Source organism: Heteronotia binoei, chromosome 10 (assembly GCF_032191835.1).
Source record: "Heteronotia binoei isolate CCM8104 ecotype False Entrance Well chromosome 10, APGP_CSIRO_Hbin_v1, whole genome shotgun sequence".
Taxonomy (NCBI): Eukaryota; Metazoa; Chordata; class Lepidosauria; order Squamata; family Gekkonidae; genus Heteronotia; species Heteronotia binoei.
The window spans coordinates 88,752,190-88,771,131 of NC_083232.1; the positions used below are offsets into that span (position 1 = coordinate 88,752,190).

Genomic DNA, 18,942 nt, shown 5'->3' on the forward strand with positions numbered 1-18,942 from the left:
GAAGTGTTTCTTCTTGAGACAGAGAGAGCACTGAAACATTCACTCCTGCCCCTGTCCTCTGAAGTGCTAAACCCAACAGGCAGCTCTGTGATTGTTCTGAAAGCAACGAGAGGGAATCTGGCCAAAGTGCCGTTGACTCTGTTGAGTGGCTATTTAGGAGAGGCAGTCCTTCCATATGTCTGCTTCTTGCCTGCAAGCTGAAATAGAGATGTGAGGGAAGACAAAATCCTAGCCAAGTTTCTAAATAGCAACGGTGTTGAGAAAACTCTGGAAAAGGAACTATTGATCCGGTGATTTCTAGCATGGGAACTGCAAGCCACACGTAGCTCTCCTCACTCCATAAACTCTCCCCAGGTTACTTCAGTTAGTTACTAAGTGAGTGAATTACTCCTTCTGGCTGGCCGTGGCCAGTTTTTCCAATAAGCTTTGTTTTTGCAGATGTAAACACCATATGTTTGTGGAGTCTCCCTTATTCAGATTAGGTTTACATACATTCCTTGGTAGAAACTATCTGCAATGCTTTGAAAACCCTGGTTGGTGTTGTCTTCCTCTTATCTATGTTTTCCTCTTATCTAGATGTTTTCCTCTTATCTTATCTAAAATTTCCTTTATTTGTCTTTCTTCAGTATCTTGTCAGTAGAGCCTGATTGCTCTGCATGTTGGTTTAGAATTCCCACACAAAGCAGAGGTCCATCAGTGGCAATTAGCCACAGAGTATTGTTGGAACTCTCTGTTTGGGGCAGTGATGCTCTGTATTCTTGGTGCTTGGGAGGGGGATAGTGGGAGGACTTCTAGTGCCCTGGCCCCACTGGTGGACCTCCTGATGGCACCTGATTTTACTGGCCACTTTGTGACACAGAGGAACTGGATGGGCCATCGGCCTGATCCAACATGGCTTCTCTTATGTTCTTAAACTGTTCTCCTTTTAATATCTTTATTTCCCTTTCGCTTTTATCCTGAAAGGGCCAGCATGTCTGGCAGCCTGTTGCCACGGCAGATCTCCTGGGTCTTTGAAAAGTTCCCTATTTAAAAAAAGAGAGAGAGAGTGACTATGGAAGCATTACATCTGAAAGACAATGCACTGCTAGTCGATCACGGCTTCTGATTTCACAAAGCCCTTATCGGTCATTATAGTTTTGGCACTCAAAAGATGATCTTCCCAAGATGTGCAGTCACCACACTGTGTGATTAGGGCAATGAGCATACTTTTAGGTTTCAGTGCACAAAGTTGGGTACTGGAGGAAGGGGGGCGGTTAATGCTTCATGCATACTGAAGCTGTAAAAATGTGTTTAATGGAGATCTCTGTCTAGTGATGAACTTCAGTGTTGCCTCATGGTTTAGAAATCACTGGTTTAACCAGCTGAAAAAATCACAGGCACGAGAAGGAAATGATGTGGTAGGAGTCTAGATATCGAAAGGCAACACGATTTGTCCCAGATTAAATGTTCTCCTTCAGGCACAGGTAGCCTGAATTGAATAGTTGTGATGCCATACTTGCAGAATTTAGATAAACCTGATTATAGAACAGCCTTCACGCGCGTGAGGCCGAATATGCTCCCTTCAGCAGTCACAGAAGGTAAATACAAAAGGTGCCCCTATGAGGAAAGGTTATGTATCTGTGGAGATGGGAGGATAGAGACCAGAGAGCACATTCTCTTTGAATGTAAACTTTTATCAGAACATTCGCTCGACTTATATTGCTCCTATTTGTGACCAATTCCCGGGGAGAGATTTTAGCTTTTATTTAGATAAGATTTTAGCCGATAGGAGATTACTATGAAGGTGGCAACATTTGCTGCACAAGCCGTAAGACTCCATAAACAACGAATGGATAAAAACATTTCAATGGCTATGAAATATTTTAATTTATGTTTTATAACTAGAAATGGAAACTGAAATTTTTATGTGTAATATTTTGTACTGTGCCCAAGTTCAATTGGATACTTTGGTTTTGGGGGGGGTTTAATGCCACTTGTTACTTGTTTTCTTTCTTTTGGGATGGGTCTCTGACCGTATTAAACTAAACTTGATGTGGTAATAAGTGAGAGCATTGTGGTTACTGAGTGTGCCCTTTGAAGGATGTTGTCGAGTACATTCACTGTCTTTTTTTTTTCTTTCTCCTTTCCCCACCCCGCCCCTCCCCCAAAGAGGTTGGAGCATTTTTTGAAGAAGGGATGTGGCTCCGGTATAACTTTTCGTCAGCAGGGAATAACATGAAGGACTTGGTTAGCAGGACTCTCTTGAGCTCAACGGAGCCAGAGAATGCTGTGTCCGACTTGACCCTGAACAGAGAAGAGCTGAGCTTTAGTTTCAGTACCAGCAAACCCCCCAGCGTCCTTCTCTATATCAGTTCGTACACCAAGGACTACATGGCAGTGCTTCTGAACGCCTCTGGTAAGTGGCCCAAAATTAGGTGGTAGAATGTTGGGGTGTTAGTGTGGACTGGGCCAGCGGGGGGAACCTCCCCCAACATCGTCAGCGTGATGACGTCACCTGTGAGTGACATCATCATGCCAGCGACGTCACACGCCAGCCTTGCTAGGCATTTCCAGGAAAACACTATGATTTTCCCGGATGCTCTAGCAATTTGGGAGAGAAAACTCTATGTACCATAGAGCTTTTCCCTCCCAAATGCTAGAGTGTCCGGGAAAACCATAGAGTTTTCCTGGAAATGCCTAGAGCAGCCGATGCGTGACATCACCGGTGCAATGATGTCATTGTTAACAGGACTCTCTTGAGCTCAAACCAGTCCCTCGCCGGAGGCTGGGGGGGACTTGATAACCCTAATACTGGCCTATGGGCCCCAACATATTTAGGGACCCTGGGCCCGCTTTCTTCCCCCCCCCATTCTCCCCCTGCTTGCAGCCCTCCCAGCCTGTATTGGCAGCCAGCAACTGAGCTGCTCTTTGCCCAACTTGCAATATTCCAGAAGTGCTCTTATCTTGCCTGTTTCCTGTGAGCAGGGCTTTTTTTTGGTAGCAGGAACTCCTTTGCATATTAGGCCACACATCCCTGATGTAGCCAATCCTCCAAGAGTTTACACGACTCTTCGTACAGGTCCTACTGTAAACTCCAGGAGAATTGAGTACATGGGGGGTGGCCTAATATGCAAAGGAGTTCCTGCTACTAAAACAAAGCCCTGCCTGTGAGTAAACTAACAGCAATTCCTATTTCTTGACACTTGGAGTTGCTTCCCACATTACCTTTTCCATTTTACACTGATGATGTTTTATGTGTCTAAAAGCATCAATCTGAGGAATGTGCTTACAACGCGCATGTATCGTACAAAGAACCTTTGTCGGTAGGGGTGGCTGAAGTTCTCTCAGGTTTACAACTCATCTCCAGACTAAAAAGATCAGTTCTCTTGAAGGAAATGGCTGCTTCAGAGGGTGGACTCTCAGGCATTATTGCTCACTGCGTTCGAGGGTTGCCAAGTCCACCACCACTACTGAGGGGGGGGGACTTGTTTCGCATGCATTTTGCATGCATGGCATGATGACATCACCTGCAAGTGATGTCATCGCACTGGCCACGCACCGCCCGCTCTAGGCGTTTCCGGGAACCATAGAGTTTTCCCTCCCAAATTGCTAGAGCGTCTGGGAAAACCATAGAGTTTTCCTGGAAACACCTAGAGCGGCTGGCACGCGATGTCGCTGGTGCGATGACGTCATTCACGGGGATGTCCTCGCGCCAGCGACATTAAGGGAGGTTCCCCCCACCGGCCCAGTGTGGACTGGCAGGTTGGGAACCGCCCGGGTGGGAGCTTGACAGCCCTACTGCGCTCCCTCCCCTCCCCACTCTGCCTTCCCCAGGCTGTGTCAGACAATCTCCGGCAATTCAGTTGCAGCTTTGTCAGTACAAAAAACAAAACTGCGATGTACAGGCTAACAGTGTTTAATAAAACTTTTAAGAGGCATGTAAATCTATAAGAGAGCCAGTTTAGTGTAGTGGTTAAGTGTGTGGACCGCCGGGAGAACCAGGTTTGATTCCCCACTCCTCCACTTGCACCTGCTGGAATGGCCTTGGGTCAGCCATAGCTCTGAAAGGGCAGCTGCTGTGAGAGCCCTCTCAGCCCCACCCAGCTCACCGGGTGTCTGTTGTGGGGGGAGAAGATAAAGGAGATTGTAAGCCACTCTGAGCCTCTGATTCAGAGAGAAGGGCAGGGTATAAATCTGCAATTCTTCTTCTTCTATGATATGCATTCTAAAGAACTCTACAGCATAGTCCATCCACCAAGAGCACCCAGGTATAAGCTCATTTTGTCGTGTCCAAACAGCTTGCTCTTATTATAAACAGTGCAGAGAGCATTTTGCCACCAGAATTCCAGAAGACTTTTGCATCTGGTTAAAAAGAAGTGTAGTGACGGGCTTGTCCTCATTATAAATATTCACAAATAAGGTGTGTGGAGAGGTAAGTTTTCGATAACATCATATATTAAAGAATTTCCCACTTCCATTCAGCTTTGTGTTGAATCTTATTACAATTACCATGGCTTCATTCTAGGATAAGACGTTTTGAAGAAACTAAAGATACTGCAGGAAACAATAATGAAAATGAAATAAGAGGTGGATAACCTTGGAGGGGATAGGAATACTCCAGATACTCGTGAGGAAGTCTTTGGACATGGTAAAATGAGTTTATACCCGGGTGCTCATTATGGATAGACCATGTTGTTGAGTCCTGCCTCTTTAAAATGCATATAGTAGATTTACATCTCTCTTAAAAGTTTTATTAAACACTGTTAGCCTGTACATCACAGTTTTGTTTTTTGCATTGCCTAACCTTGAACTGTGATCCCATACTGTTGTTTTTTCTGCTGGTTGCGGTTTTGTGTCAAGCGTACACTCAAGTGGCAAGCTAGATCTGTTCATGCATAGATGGTGAAATCGTCCCATGTGGAGCTCCGTTTATGACAGCATAATACCATGCCAAAAGAATACAGGAGTTAAAAGGGCAGAAGGGGTTTAGAACGAGAGCTGAGAAAAAGAGACAGACATAACTAAACGATTGCTCTTTTTCTGCAGGAAATTTACAGATTCGATACCATCTTGGAGGCACCAAAGAGCCGTATAATATCAACGTAGATCACAGGAATGTGGCAAACGGGCAACCGCACAGCATAAATATCACACGGAAAGGGAAGGAGATCACAGTTCAGGTAAATACATCAGGATGGTGCTCAGCGCAACTAGGAACACCTACGTTTGAGTCCAGTAGCACCTTACAGACCAGGGGTGGCCAAACTATGGCTCGGGAGCCACGTGTGGCTTTTTTGCAAATATTGTGTGGCTCTCAAAGCCCGCACCACCCCACTAGCCGGCTTAGAGAAGGCATTTCTCTCTTTAAATTTGTTCTCCAAGCCAAGCCAGCGGGTGGCTTGGAGAACACATATAATGTTAAAGTTCCTTTCTTTCCACCTCTCCCTCCCGTTTCTAGTCGCCTTCCTTCCTTCCCTCTCTCCCTGTCTGGAGAGCCAGTTTGGTGTAGTGGTTAAGTGTGCGGACTCTTATCTGGGAGAACCAGGTTTGCTTTCCCACTCCTCCACTTGCACCTGCTGGCATGGCCTTGGGTCAGCCATAGCTCTGGCAGAGGTTTTCCTTGAAAGGGCAGCTGCTGTGAGAGTCCTCTCAGCCCCACCCACCTCACAGGGAGTCTGTTGTGGGGGAGGAAGGGAAAGGAGATTGTGAGCCGCTCTGAGACTCTTCGGAGTGGAGGGCGGGATATAAATCCAATATCATCTTCTTCTTCTTGCGCTTCTCAAACATCTGACATATATTCTACATAACTCTAACGATAAGCAAGCTTAGCTACCACAATCAACAAGATTTGGGGGGAGGACATAAGCATTAAAGAGTTCAAGCTCCTTTGTCAGATCAAGAAGCTTTGACTCTTGAAAGCTTATATGTGGCGCAGAGTGGTAAGCTGCAGTACTGCAGACCTAGCTCTGCTCATGACCTGAGTTCGATCCCAGCAGAAGCTGGGTTCAGATAGCCGTCTCAAGGTTGACTCAGCCTTCTGTCCTTCCGAGGTCAGTAAAATGAGTACCCAGCTTGCTGGGGCGGAAGTGTGGATGACTGGGGAAGGCAATGGCAAACTACCCCGTAAAAAGTCTGCTGAAAAAAACGTCATGACATGGCTTGGTAAATGGGAAGCTGATACCACAACAACATGGTATACCACCTTATAACCTGCTGAGGTCCCTCTGCCTCACAAATGCTGGTCTCCCCAGTCTCTACCCCAGAAACCTGGAATGGCCATTTCCTGTGAGCTGGGCTTTTTTTGTAGCAGGAACTCCTTTGCATGTTAGGCCACACCTTCCTGATGTAGCTAGTCCTCCAAGAGCTTACAGGGCTCTTAGTAGGGGGCCTACTGTAAGCTCCAGGAGGATTGGCTACATCAGGGGTGTGTGTGGCCTAACATGCAAAGGAGTTCCTTCTACAAAAGAAACCCCTGCCTGTGAATAAACTAACACCTTTACCTTTAAGGTTCTACTGGACCCAAATTTAGCTGTTCTACTGCACAGCTACCCACCAGTACTGGAGAACTGGGAATCCACCAGCAGAAGACAGGCAAGGGTGGGGAAATCTAAGCTATATATCTTCCAAGGGAAGAACCTCAAAGATAGGACCCAATGTGAAATTGTTGAACTGAGATTCATTGAGACGTTTGACATTCTCTCATCCACTTCGCTGAAGCAATAAGATTTTTTATCTCCTTGTGAGTACTAACAACCTTAGCAAAACCTGAAACTCCTCCACTCAGTTTCATGACTCCTTTATCCCATAAAACGACAATACAGAGATAACCCACCTGTTGTATCTGGAAAAAAGTGGAAATTGGTCACAAAAGCTTATGATGGGGAAACAATCTGGCCGTTTTTAAGATGTCTCTTTTAAATCCTTGGACATCTGCCTTTTTTATAAAGGAATTGGGACATATATTAATCTTTCCTACATTGAGAACCAGTTTGGTGTAGTGGTTAAGTGTGTGGACTCTTATCTGGGAGAACCGGGTTTGATTCCCCACTCTTCCACTTGCACCTGCTGGAATGGCCTTGGGTTAGCCATAGCCCTGGCAGAGGTTGTCCTTGAAAGGGCAGCTGCTGTAAGAGCTCTCTTAGCCCCACCCACCTCACAGGGTGTCTGTTGTGGGGGAGGAAGGGAAAGGAGATTGTGAGCCGCTCTGAGACTCTTCGGAGTGAAGGGCGGGATATAAATCCAATATCTTCTTCTTATTATTAGAATTATTATTGTTGCTGTTAACAGGATTTTCACCCCGAATTTCTGCCCCCATTAGAACAAGTTAAACCAGAGCTTTAAATAAATGTAAAAGTTAACAATAGTTTAAAAATTTGTAGCATAATTCTGTCTTTTTCTTATTACTAGCTGTGGTTATATTGAGACGCAGTGTCCTTTGCAGACAATACATTCCCATGGTATATTTTAATTGTAATGAATGTCATTACATTTATTAGCATGAGAGGTGCCAGGTTTCCATGGAGGACTCCAAATCTTCCTCTTCTAGTGATTTACACCATAGTAGCCACTAGATGGCAGCACAACATAGCTTTTAGGAAGAATTCAGTCTAGTCTCACTCTCTGCTAGGAATCTAAAGATCTCTTGCATTAAGCTGCTACGGGGTGTTTTTTTTTTTTTTTTAGTAACAAAACAAACTCTGAAGGTAGATAGCCACCTGTAGATTAGGAATCCGTCCCTTCTACCAAATGAATTACTCTGTAATCCTAGATTTCCAAATAGGGTTGATGAAGAAAAGGACACCATCGCCTTCTACTGAGGTTTTTTTATTTATTTGTTTGTTTGTTTATTTATTTATTATTTGTATCCCGCCCTTCCCACAAGTGGCTCAGGGCGGCTCCCAACAGTTAGTCAAACATGAAATTAAACAATTATTTGAATAAATAAACAATTAAAACATTTAAAACAGATAAAACTTTAAAACCATTAAACATTCCAAGGCTATGTGAACAGGAGTCTGGCAAGCTACATTGAGTTTCTCGTCTCAGCTAGGTATAAGCTAGCCGGAAGAGGGTCGTCTTACAGGCCCTGCGGAACTGAACAAGGTCCCACAGGGCTCTCACCTCCTGTTTTCAACAGAAACATAAGGATTCATGATATACGTAAGGCTGCCAGTCCCCAGGTGAGGGCAGGGGATCCCCCGGTTTTGGAGGCCCTCCCCCCGCTTTAGGGTCACCAGAAAGGCGGGGCGGGGGGGTGAGGAAGGAAATGTCTGCTGAGCATTCCATTATTCCCTATGAATGGAGAATTGATCCGCAGGTATCTGGGACTCTGGGGGGCTGTCTTTTGAAGTAAAGGGACCAAATTTGCAGCATAGCATCCATTGCCTCTCCTCGAAACACTTTCCAGGTTTCAAAAGGATTGGACCGGGGGGTCCAATTCTATGAGCCCCCAAAGAAGGTGTCCCTATCCTTCATTATTTCCAGTGGAGGGAAGGCATTTAAAAGGTGTGTGGTCCCTTTAAATGTGATGGCCAGAACTCCCTTTGGAGTTCAATCGCGCTTGTCACACCCTTGCTCCGGGCTCCGCCCCCAAAGTCCCCAGATATTTCTTGAATTGGACTTGGCAACCCTAGATATACGTCTTGATCTGGGTTACTTATTATTTCTAGGATACCTGCAAAATCTTGTGCCATAGCTATACATCTCTATGGTTGCCAACTCCAGGCTGGTAAATTCCTGGAGGTTTCTAGGGTGGAGCTTGGGGAGAGCAGCATTTGCGGGGCAGAGGGGCCTCAGCAGGTTCTAAGGCTGTACACCTTCCAAAGCAGCCATTTTCTCCAGCAGAACTGACGTCTGGAGTGTGGTGATCAATTGTAATTCCAGATCTTCAGGCCCTACCTGGAGATTGGCAATCACACACCTACCACACGAGTGGTACAATACACAGGCGGCTGATGGAGGGAGCCCACTTCTCTTTGCTGCTACAAAATCCACAGAGGCTCTTAGGGTGCACCATGTGGCTCACTTATGAATTTGGAGTTGCAGCTTTCCTGATTGACCTCCGGTTTATTCCGGCTGAAACAATCCCCTCAAGGCATTGCTTGTCTATAGCAGTTTGAGACAGGATGAAACACCATGAAATGTCAATCTGCTCTCTTAGGGCTGCCAGGTCTGCATTGGGAAATACCTGGAGACTTAGGGGATGGATCCGGGAGAGGGCGGGATTTGGGGAGGGGAGGGGCCTCAGCATGGTACAATGCCATAGAGTCTACATTTTCAAAGCAGCCGTTTTCTCCAGGGAAAACTATACAAACAGGCTTCGGTTTAAGTAATACAGAGACAGACTGTGCACGAAAAAAATACAGTAATATGTAAATTTTCTATCTTGAAGCACTAAAAAATGTATATTTATCATATGTATCACACATATGACTGTACTACAATTACAATAGCCACATTCCAAGGTTCACGCAGGCCTCTACTTAAGACCTTGTGCCCTAGTCTACTCCTTTGTAAATGTCAATGACAACGGCCAACGTGGCGTCTTAATCATGGTTCCGGTGCTCTTCTTCTGCTCAGTCTCGCATACAAATCATTTCTAACAGAGCCGCAGATAACACCTTCTTGTGCACAGATCAACGCAATCTCTTAAAAGTTCTGCACCCGGCTCTCCAGGGGAGCTGATCTCTGCCAGCGGGAGATCAGTTGTAAAAGCGGGAGATCTCCAGGCCCCACCCGGAGGCTGGCAAGCCTAGTTTCCTTCTTTTGGTTCTCAAAACGGTGTTCTCAGATTAGGGGCGGTATTGATAAGCCTGTCTAGGAGTCGTTCTGTTACCATCAGGGCCGGCGCTAGAGGTTCTGTCGCTTAAGGCAGCACCCCCCTAGCTCCTTTGGAGCAAGTAATTGTGCGTGCACAAAGCGCGCACGCACCATGATGACATCACCAAAAGTGACATCACCGAGCATGCCAGGGGACGAGGTACACAAGCCCCAGCCCTGCTCAGGCTTCTTGCCTTGCAGGAAGCCTGATCAGGGTGGGGAGAGCCGACCCTTGCCTACCACACTCCTCGAGAGGAGCACGGTATGCAAGCCCCGGGCCTGGCTCATCAGGGGAGAGAGGGGATGCCCAGTGGCGCCCCCAGGCAGGGTGGCACCTTAGACAGCCACCTACCCAATCTACTTCCACACGGTGGCTCTGATTACCATAGTACTCATGTGAGGGTTTATTTTGCTTTTGCAGTTTGTCCATAATTCCTCCAGGGCTGTTTCGCCATAATCCAAAATAGCTCTCAGGCAGTGCAGTCTTTTGAAGAGCTGAAGTTGAAGGGCCCCTGACTTCCCCTGATCGTGAAAGAGTTGCATAGGAGTATGCTGAAAAATCACACGGCCTTTGTCTCCTCAAGAACGCAAGAAAAAAACAGGTTTGCACTGTGGTGCGGCGAATCGCAGGTTTGCCCCGCGTAAAATGGCGGTGCGGAGCGACTGATGTGGAAATCGCCAGCTTGCTCCACACAGAAACAGAAGCCTGCCCCGGAGCAAGAGGAGTGCGGAATCAGCCCAGGTGTCCCAAAATGAATTTGTGAAACCAATGCCCTTTTTTCTAGCTCTGCATTCTCCCCATCTTCTCCCCTAAGGAGCAGGCTTCAGAGTTACCATGCTGTGGCCTGTTCTCAAACTGAGGCTGTTTAGTCCCTTCTGGAGTCCTGCTTTCACGTGTCACCTTCAAGGAACACCCAGGAAATCAAATTAACACTTGAGAGGGAAATCATGAACTCTAAAGCGTGGGCACAATCAAAGCTCGTTTTTTTAAATCTTTCTGGTTTCGAAGGTCAAAACCTCAAGCTGGAAGACCGCAATGCAGACCTTTTCTTTCCTTTGATTGTTCAATAGTGGGCGCAATTCATGACGAGGCGAGGTCGCAGCGATCAAAGCTCTTTATTCAGTTACTGTGTGGTAATGGTCAGCTTGCCCGCTGGGCAAACTTGGTGATAGCCTAGGGTGCCAGGAGGAGAAGCGCAGATTTGGGCTCCCCCCCCTCCCTGTGCCCATGACAACTGCCTACTTTGCCTGCCTGCCTCTCCCCTGCTGCCGCCCCCTTCCTTCCCTTGCGCTTTGCCCACCCGCCTGGCACAATCAGAGGAGTGTGCCGAGGCTGGGCCCTACCAGCTTCGATGCGGCTGGTGAGGCATCTGATCCTTTGAAGCACACGCAGTGCACTCTGATGGGGGGAGGCAACAGAGCGTAGCACTGCATTGCATTGCATTGCAGTGCTGTGGAGGGAGGGCGGGAGGGCGGTGGGGGGGGGCAGTGGGCAGGGACCCTAGAGCTGTCGCTGGTAACGGTTAGATTAGGACTCCTAAACTGGGCCAACGGGGCCAACTGTAGACACACTCAAGTTCCTACGCTAGAACGCCATTGGATCATTCGAACCGGCAGGGGGCTGGTGATTGGTCAGTGGAAGCAGAGATTTGGATCCTGCTTCCCATTGTTTCCGTGTCCCCAAGCTCAGTACTCAAAGGCTCCAATAAGCCAGGCAGGAACTACCCACACACATAAAGCATAAAGTCCACATGCGCAGCATTGCTGAAACTCAAAATCCGAAGGATGGACCTCAAAATAAGGCTCTCGCTCCCTCCCTCCATTCATAACAAAATTTGGCCATTCACCATTTACACTTCAGGTAACCAATCTGCATATGCTTCGTTTCCACTCAGTTCCACTGGAGGGAAAATGAAACCGAAATATTCCGAATCCACTGTTTCGGGATGCTTGTGTCTAGCAATACACTACAGCTTTCCTGTAGGATACAATAGGATGTGAATTGGAGGCATTGTGAGGCTGATAGCAGCGTCTGCTTGTTTCAAAGTCTCTCCTTAGTGCGATGCCTTGAACTTGGTTCGCAAGGAAGTTGGCTGGTGGTCATTAACAACAACATAAAACGCCCTGACTTGGATAACCCAGGCAGGCCTAATCTTGTCAGATCTCAGAAGCTAATCAGAGCCAACTCTGGCAAGTACCTGGATGGGAGTTCTCCTTGGAATACCAGCAGTTGGGAGGCACAGGCAGGCTTCGTTCAGCCACCTCCCTGAATATCCTCCGGGCCGCCAGTAGCAGTGCAGGATTAAACCTTGTGAAGGCCTCTAGGCCGTCAAAATCTTGGGGAGATTCTAAGCGCCTGCCCCACCGCCCATGGCCCCGCTGCAGCCTGCAGGCACCTTCTCAAAAGTCCCTTTGACAAAGCTGCAGGGGAGAGGGGGAGAGAGGCAAACTTGGCAACAACGCCAGCAGCAGCTGCACCAGGCAAGCTGGGCAAAGAGCAGCTCAGTTGCTGGCTACGTGTTCAGGCTGGGAGAGCTGCAAGCAGAGGGGAAACTGGGGGTGGGAAGAAAACTGACCCGGGGCCCCTAACGGTGTGGGGGCCTATAGGCCAGTGCCTACTTTGCCTAATTGTTAATCCGGCTCTGCCCAGTAGGGGTCAGTCACCAAAGATCTCCATGCCTTCCAGGTGCACACACACACTCCATGCACACGCACATAAAAATACAGAAATACCAAAAAAAAAATCAAATCAAAGATAAAACAAGAGCCTCTTGAAGCAGAGATCTGGCGATGATGTCATCTTCTTCACTCAAAAGGGTGATTAACATATGGAATTCACTGCCACAGGAGGTGGTGGCAGCTACAAGCATAGCCAGCTTCAAGAGGGGATAAAAATATGGAGCTATTAGCCACAGTGTGTGTGTGTGTGTGTGTATTGGCCACTGTGTGACACAGAGTGTTGGACTGGATGGGCCATTGGCCTGATCCAACATGGCTTCTCTTATGTTTTTTTGTTCTCCAGGAAAGCCTGCTTGGTGACTATCACAAGGGCATGCTCCTCTGAAAGCCTGGCTTCTTTGTTTTTTGTGTTTCTGCAGCTGGACCGCTATCCTCCGATGACCCACAGCCTGCCAGGAATGTCAGACCTTCAGTTCAGCTCCCTGAAGTCCCTCTTTCTAGGAAAAGTAATAGGTGAGAATCCATGTGAGATCACAGAGCAAAGCTTCTAGTAGCACCTTAAAAGGCAGCGAGGTTTCCAGGGGATGACTTTTAACTCTCAGAAGCTTCTGCCCTGGAGAACTTGTTGGACTTTAAGGAGTTGCTGAACCTGAATCTCGCTCTTGCACTGCCGACCAAAGCAGTTACCCACCTGAAACATTTCAGATAATAATTTCTTTGTTCTGGTCTTTGAGCGTTAATAATCGGTTTATGCATGGAAACTCTTGTAAATGAGACGGAGGGTGATTCTGTGTTCAGATGGGGGTAGAATTAAGGACACGTGGGGGTTATTTCCCAGCCTCTTTCGGTTTTGCAGTGGGGAGTTTTGAAAGGCAGTACGAAGAATCCAGAGGTATTCTGTGTCCGTTAAATGCAGTCGGCTGGGGGAAAAGGAACGTGTTAAATCCGCCGAAAATCTTCTAAGTGCTGGACAGCCCTTAATAGTTTGAATGAGTTGAGCAATGGGATTGGTTCAATTAAACGTTGGATTCTAATATTAGAGCCTTGTGGCTTCCCGACAGGGGCGTTGAGTGAGGCGGCATGGTGCAACAGGATGTGCTCTCCAGCTCGCCAACTAGGGTGGAAGGTGGGTGGGGGGTGGAAGGGCACACGGTGGGCAGGAATTCGCGGGGGGGGGCATGCCTTTCCTACACCAGCACCCTAGCGCTGGTGCTACATGGGAGATGAGGAGGAAGGAGGTCCAGGATCCTGGGAATATTTCCAAGTAAGCGACGGAAGAGACATATGTAGTTGGGGAGGAGATGGATTTGCAAGCCGTATTAGTTACCTTATTGATGGAGGGTGAATGAGAGGGGCCAACAGAAATGGATAGCCTCTGGCCATGAATGAGGCCCTCCACCCCTTATGGTACCTACATGCGTTATTGGAAAGGGACCGATTACAGCAGGGGTGTCAAACTCATTTGTTATGAGGGCCAGATCTGATATAAATGAGACCATGGCAGGCCAGGCCATGTCGGGCCGGGCCGTGTGTATTCCCATTTAAGATTAAGCATCAGAAGTTGAAGCTTTATAAAGGACACAGACAATCACAATTAAAGATTTTTTTTAAAAAACTTAAACGTGCTTAAAACATTAGCACTTGTTGGTCTTAAAGGTGCTTTTTCTGTGTTTCTCCCATGGGATCCAGGGAACTGGGCAAAGGAAGCTCTGGCTCTTTCTTTCCTTCCCCAGGGGACCAGGGGGGGAGGAGCCTCAGCCAATAGAAGGAAAATAGGCTTGGCTCAGTAGCTCCAATGTGCAATTGAAAGAACCTGGCAAAGCAAGCTGTGCCGTCCCCTCCTCCCTCCCCAAGAGAGGAGCCTCAGCTAATGGAGAAAATAGAGGCTTAGTTCTGTAGCTCCTGTGTGATTGAGAAAGCCTTGCAGAGCAAGCTGTGAAGCAGAAGGGAGCAAGAGAGAGGGAGAAGGAAGCAGATGACAGCCAGGTGCTCAGGGGCCTGATAGGAGCCCTCTGAGGGCCTGATTCAACCCCCGGGCCAGATGTTTGACACCCCTGGATTACATCTTCAGGAATGCAGAAGCTTCTTTGACATCGTATTCATATTTGTGTGTGTGATTTCTACAGATACCTTGTTCAACTGTGGCATAGAATTCAAATTTTTATTTTTACATTTGGATACACCCAGGGGCATAACCTGTGATAGCAACATTTGCGGTTCCAGTAGATTTTATAGTGACCGTTGCCTGAGCATTTCTCGGTATCGAGGCCTTGCGCTGTACAGAGCACTGCCGCTCGCTCTATGGAGGTGTGCTTGCTCTGATGAGAAAGAGGAGGGTCACCTTACTAGCCCAGGGATTGTCTTTCATATAACTAACGGTCAGCCTGAGGAAGAAGGGAAGCAGTAGTGGGGAAGCGGTGTCTTATTTCTTTTACATATTGATTTTTATTGATTTTTTTTTTGCTGGCATCAGTCTATGTGTGATTCCTATCTCTGAATCACATAAACCTGGGCAGAGTTTCTATCACTTGACTCATACTGAAGTAATGGGAATCACAGAGTCAGGGTTTTCTTTCTGGCAGGAACTCCTTTGCATATTATGCCACACACCCCTTACTTATTGCATTATACCAACCCATCCGCTGAATTTTAATGTCTTCCTTGAGAAACCATGCCCTCTATCTAAACTGACAAAGTCAGAATGTTACCTAGATTTATGACACTTCACACCTACAACAGCAGTCTGCTTTTTATCACCCTCCAGTGTTGTTTCAGCTCTGCTTCGTTCTAACTCTAACAAACACAGGTCCCTATTTGTGATTCTTTTAATCTGCCAAAAACATTCCCATGATTCAACGTCCCAACTCACTGCCCACTTATATTAAGAATTGCTGCTTGCCATTCCCATTTTGTCTGATGAAGTCTACTTAAGAGCATACGAAAGCTTACATTCTGAATAAAACTTAGTTGGTCTTAAAGGTGCACTTGTCTACTGCCTTGTTCTACCCCTTACCTACTGTAAGCTCCAGCTGCTGTGAGAGCTCTCTCAGCCCCACCTACCTCACAGGGTGTTTGTTGTGTGTGGGGGGGGGGGGGGTGGAGGTAAAGGAGATTGTGTCCACTCTGAGATTCGGAGTATTAGGGTGGGATATAAATTCAATATCAAAATGGCCTCAGAGGGAATTAATTTATTCAGTCACTCACAACTTTAATGCCAGTAGCTTACAAAGTAGAATTTGTAAGATTCCACAGTTCAGAAGGAGTATTGTTCACTGGGTGGCATGAGGGTTCTGCCACACACACAGCCTTGTGTGTACAATGCCCGCTCCCCCATCAGATGATCGGGTGGTCTTGGCTTGGGGCAGCTTCTGCCACATGAGGATTGTGCAGCTTCATGACAGGACCAGATCTACATGTTTTTTGAAGGGGGGGGGCAAAATTAAAAAATGGTGCCCCCTTGTGGGCCCATTCTACCTTATGGGCCCATCGAATAGAATGGACTCCATACCCAATTTGGCGCCCCCCTCCGGGGGCGCCCAAGGCAAGCACCCCCCTCTGCCCCCCCTCCCTAGATCTGGCCCTGCTTCCTGACTAGGGGTGGCCAAACTTGCTTAACATAGGAGCCACATAGAATAAATGTCAGATGTTTGAGAGTTGCAAGACGTGAACGTCAGATGTTTGAGAGCAACAAGAAGGGAGGGATTGAGGGAGGGAGGGAGGAAGGAAGGAAGGAAGGAAGGAAGGAAGGAAGGAAGGAAGGAAGGAAATAGGAGGTGGGAGGAAAGGGGGAGAGGTAGAAAGAAATTACTAAATGTATTCTCCAAGCCACTGGCTTATAGGTATTAGAGAAGTGATTGAAAGAGAGAAATGCGGTGGGGACTCCGAGAGCCACACAATATGTGTGCAAGAGCCCACATGTGGCTCCCGAGCCACAGTGTGGCCACCCCTATTCCTGACAATCTTGGGCTTGAATCCCCAGCATCACCCCATCATGGATCACCTGGTGCCCTTGTAGGGTTACCAATCCCCAGGTGGGGGCAGGGGATTCCCCAGTTTGGAAGCCCTCCCCCCGCTTCAGGGTCGTCAGAAAGCGGGGGGAGGGGAGGAAAATGTCTGTTGGGCATTCCATTATTCCCTATGGAATCCCCATAGAAAATAATGGAAAATTGATCCGCAGGTATCTGGGGCTCTGGTGGGGGGGGCTTTTTTTTGAGGTGGAGGCACCAAAGTTTCAGCATAGCATCCAGTGTCTCTCCCTTCCAAGTTTCAGAAAGATTGGTCCAGGGGGTCCAATTCTATGAGCCCCAAAAGAAGGTACCCCTGTTCATTATTTCCTATGGAAGGAAGGCATTTAAAAGGTGTGCAGTCTCTTTAAATGTGGTGACCAGAACTCCCTTTGGAGTTCAATTATGCTTGTCACACCCAGTTAATAATAATAATAGATTTTATTGAAAAGGTGTGACGTCCCTTTAAATGTGATGGCCAGAACTCCCTTTGAAGTTCAATTATGCTTGTCACAGCCTTGATCTTGGCTCCACCCCTAATGTCTCCTGACTCCACCCCCAAAGTCCCCAGATATTTCTTGAATTGGACTTGGCGACCCTATGCCCTTGGCTGGAGGCAGGTGCTGCTTCACAGGCATCTCCCGCTTGTCAGGCTTTACTTGGCCTGGCCCTGCTGCACCCCTGGCCTTGCGCCTGGGCCATCACCCCTCCCTGCTTCTGCACGTAGAGGGGGTTAGCTCCAGCTTGTCTTCTTCCGTCCCCTTCCATGGTGGATCAGGGGCAGGGGGGAGCCCGCAACACCCAGCTGCTTTGTGTTCCTACCCTGGGGCCCAGGCCCGCAGCCTTGGCAATGTGTAGGTTGGGGAAGGGGTTTGCACACACACACACACACACCCCAGCATCTGCCCAATGCTGCATCGCTGGCTCTCCAGTTTGCCCGTGCAGGTTCCACACACACACATGGGGCCTGCAGTGGCAACACACCAGGTCGGAGCTTACGGAGAGCCAGTTTGGTGTAGTGGTTAAGTGTATGGACTCTTATCTGGGAGAACCGGGTTTGATTCTCCACTCCTCCACTTGCAGCTGCTGCAATGGCCTTGGGTCAGCCATAGCTCTCGCAGGAGTTGTCGTTTAAAGGGCATCTGCTGTGAGAGCCCTCTCCAGCCCCACCCACCTCACAGGGTGTCTGTTGTGGGGGAGGAAAGTAAAGGAGATTGTGAGCTGCTCTGAGACTCTTCGGAGTGGAGGGCGGGGTATACATCTGCAATTCTTCTTCTTCTTCTTCTTCTTCTTCTTCTTCTTCTTCTTCTTCTTCTTCTTTATAAAGTTTTAAAAATCACTATCAATTTGATTGGTATCCCTCTATCCCACAAGAAGGCTCAGAATGGGTTCCAGAATAAAATTCACAATATGTATTTAATTAATTAATCAGGGCGGCTCACAGACCAAGGGTCAACACAAGCGCACTAGTGTGACCAATAAAATAAACAACAATATTAAAAACAAATTGACATGTTAAAGTGCATCTAAACCAATGCCTCAACAGGCAGATAGTCGATTGGGTCCCGCGTGGCCACTCGGTGTTTGTATCTCTGGTGTCTGGCATTACATTTTATGGCACACATAACCCAGCCCAACATAGGGTTGCCAAGTCCAATTCAAGCAATATCTGGGGACTTTGGGGGTGGAGCCAGGAGACTTTGGGGGTGAAGCCAGGAGACATTAGGGGTGGAGCCAAGATCAAGGCTGTGACAAGCATAATTGAACTTCAAAGGGAGTTCTGGCCATCATATTTAAAGGGACGGCACACCTTTTCAATGCCTTCCTTCCATAGGAAATAATGAGGATAGGGGCACCTCCTTTTGGGGCTCATAGAATTGGACCCACTGGTCCAATTGTTTTGAAACTTGGGGGATATTTTGGGGAGAAGCACTAGATGCTGTACTGAAAATTTAGTGCCTCTACCTCAAAAAACAGTCTCCCCAGAGCCCCAGATAGCCACGGATCAATTCTCCATGATTTTCTATGGGAATAAATCTCCATAGGGAATAATAGAGTTCCCAGCAGACATGTCCCTCCTTTCCCCCCGCTTTCTGATGACCCTGAAGCGGGGGGAGGGCCTCCAAACCGGGGGATCCCCTGCCCCCACCTGGGGATTGGCAACCCTAGCCCAACAAAGTGACATTTATGTCAGGTCTGGCCCTTATAACAAATGAGTTCAGAACCGACCTCTGCTCCAAGTACCTTCCTCCAACTTAAGTGGCTGTTTCTTCCTATCTATGCTTCAACACAAAGTTTGAGTCCAGTGGCACCTTTAAGAACATAAGAGATGCCATGTTAGATCAGGCCAATAGCCTATCCAGTCCAATACTCAGTGTCGCAGCTGATTCCACATTAGCCTTTGCTCCGGCTCTGGTGCTGTAATTCCCCCGGGGCAGATGTTGGTTTCCTCATATCTTGA

At 47.7% G+C, this 18,942-nt stretch overlaps 1 protein-coding gene across 1 annotated transcript in view; it reads left to right on the plus strand.

Moving 5' to 3' along the window:
* Positions 1-18,942, plus strand: part of CNTNAP2 (contactin associated protein 2) — a 1,690,081-nt gene that overhangs the window by 1,561,368 nt on the left and 109,771 nt on the right. The window contains exons 19-21 of the mRNA XM_060247763.1: positions 2,150-2,395; positions 5,026-5,159; positions 12,897-12,990. Of these exons, the coding sequence (XP_060103746.1) occupies positions 2,150-2,395; positions 5,026-5,159; positions 12,897-12,990 (474 nt within the window). The remainder of the gene's footprint in view (positions 1-2,149; positions 2,396-5,025; positions 5,160-12,896; positions 12,991-18,942) is intronic.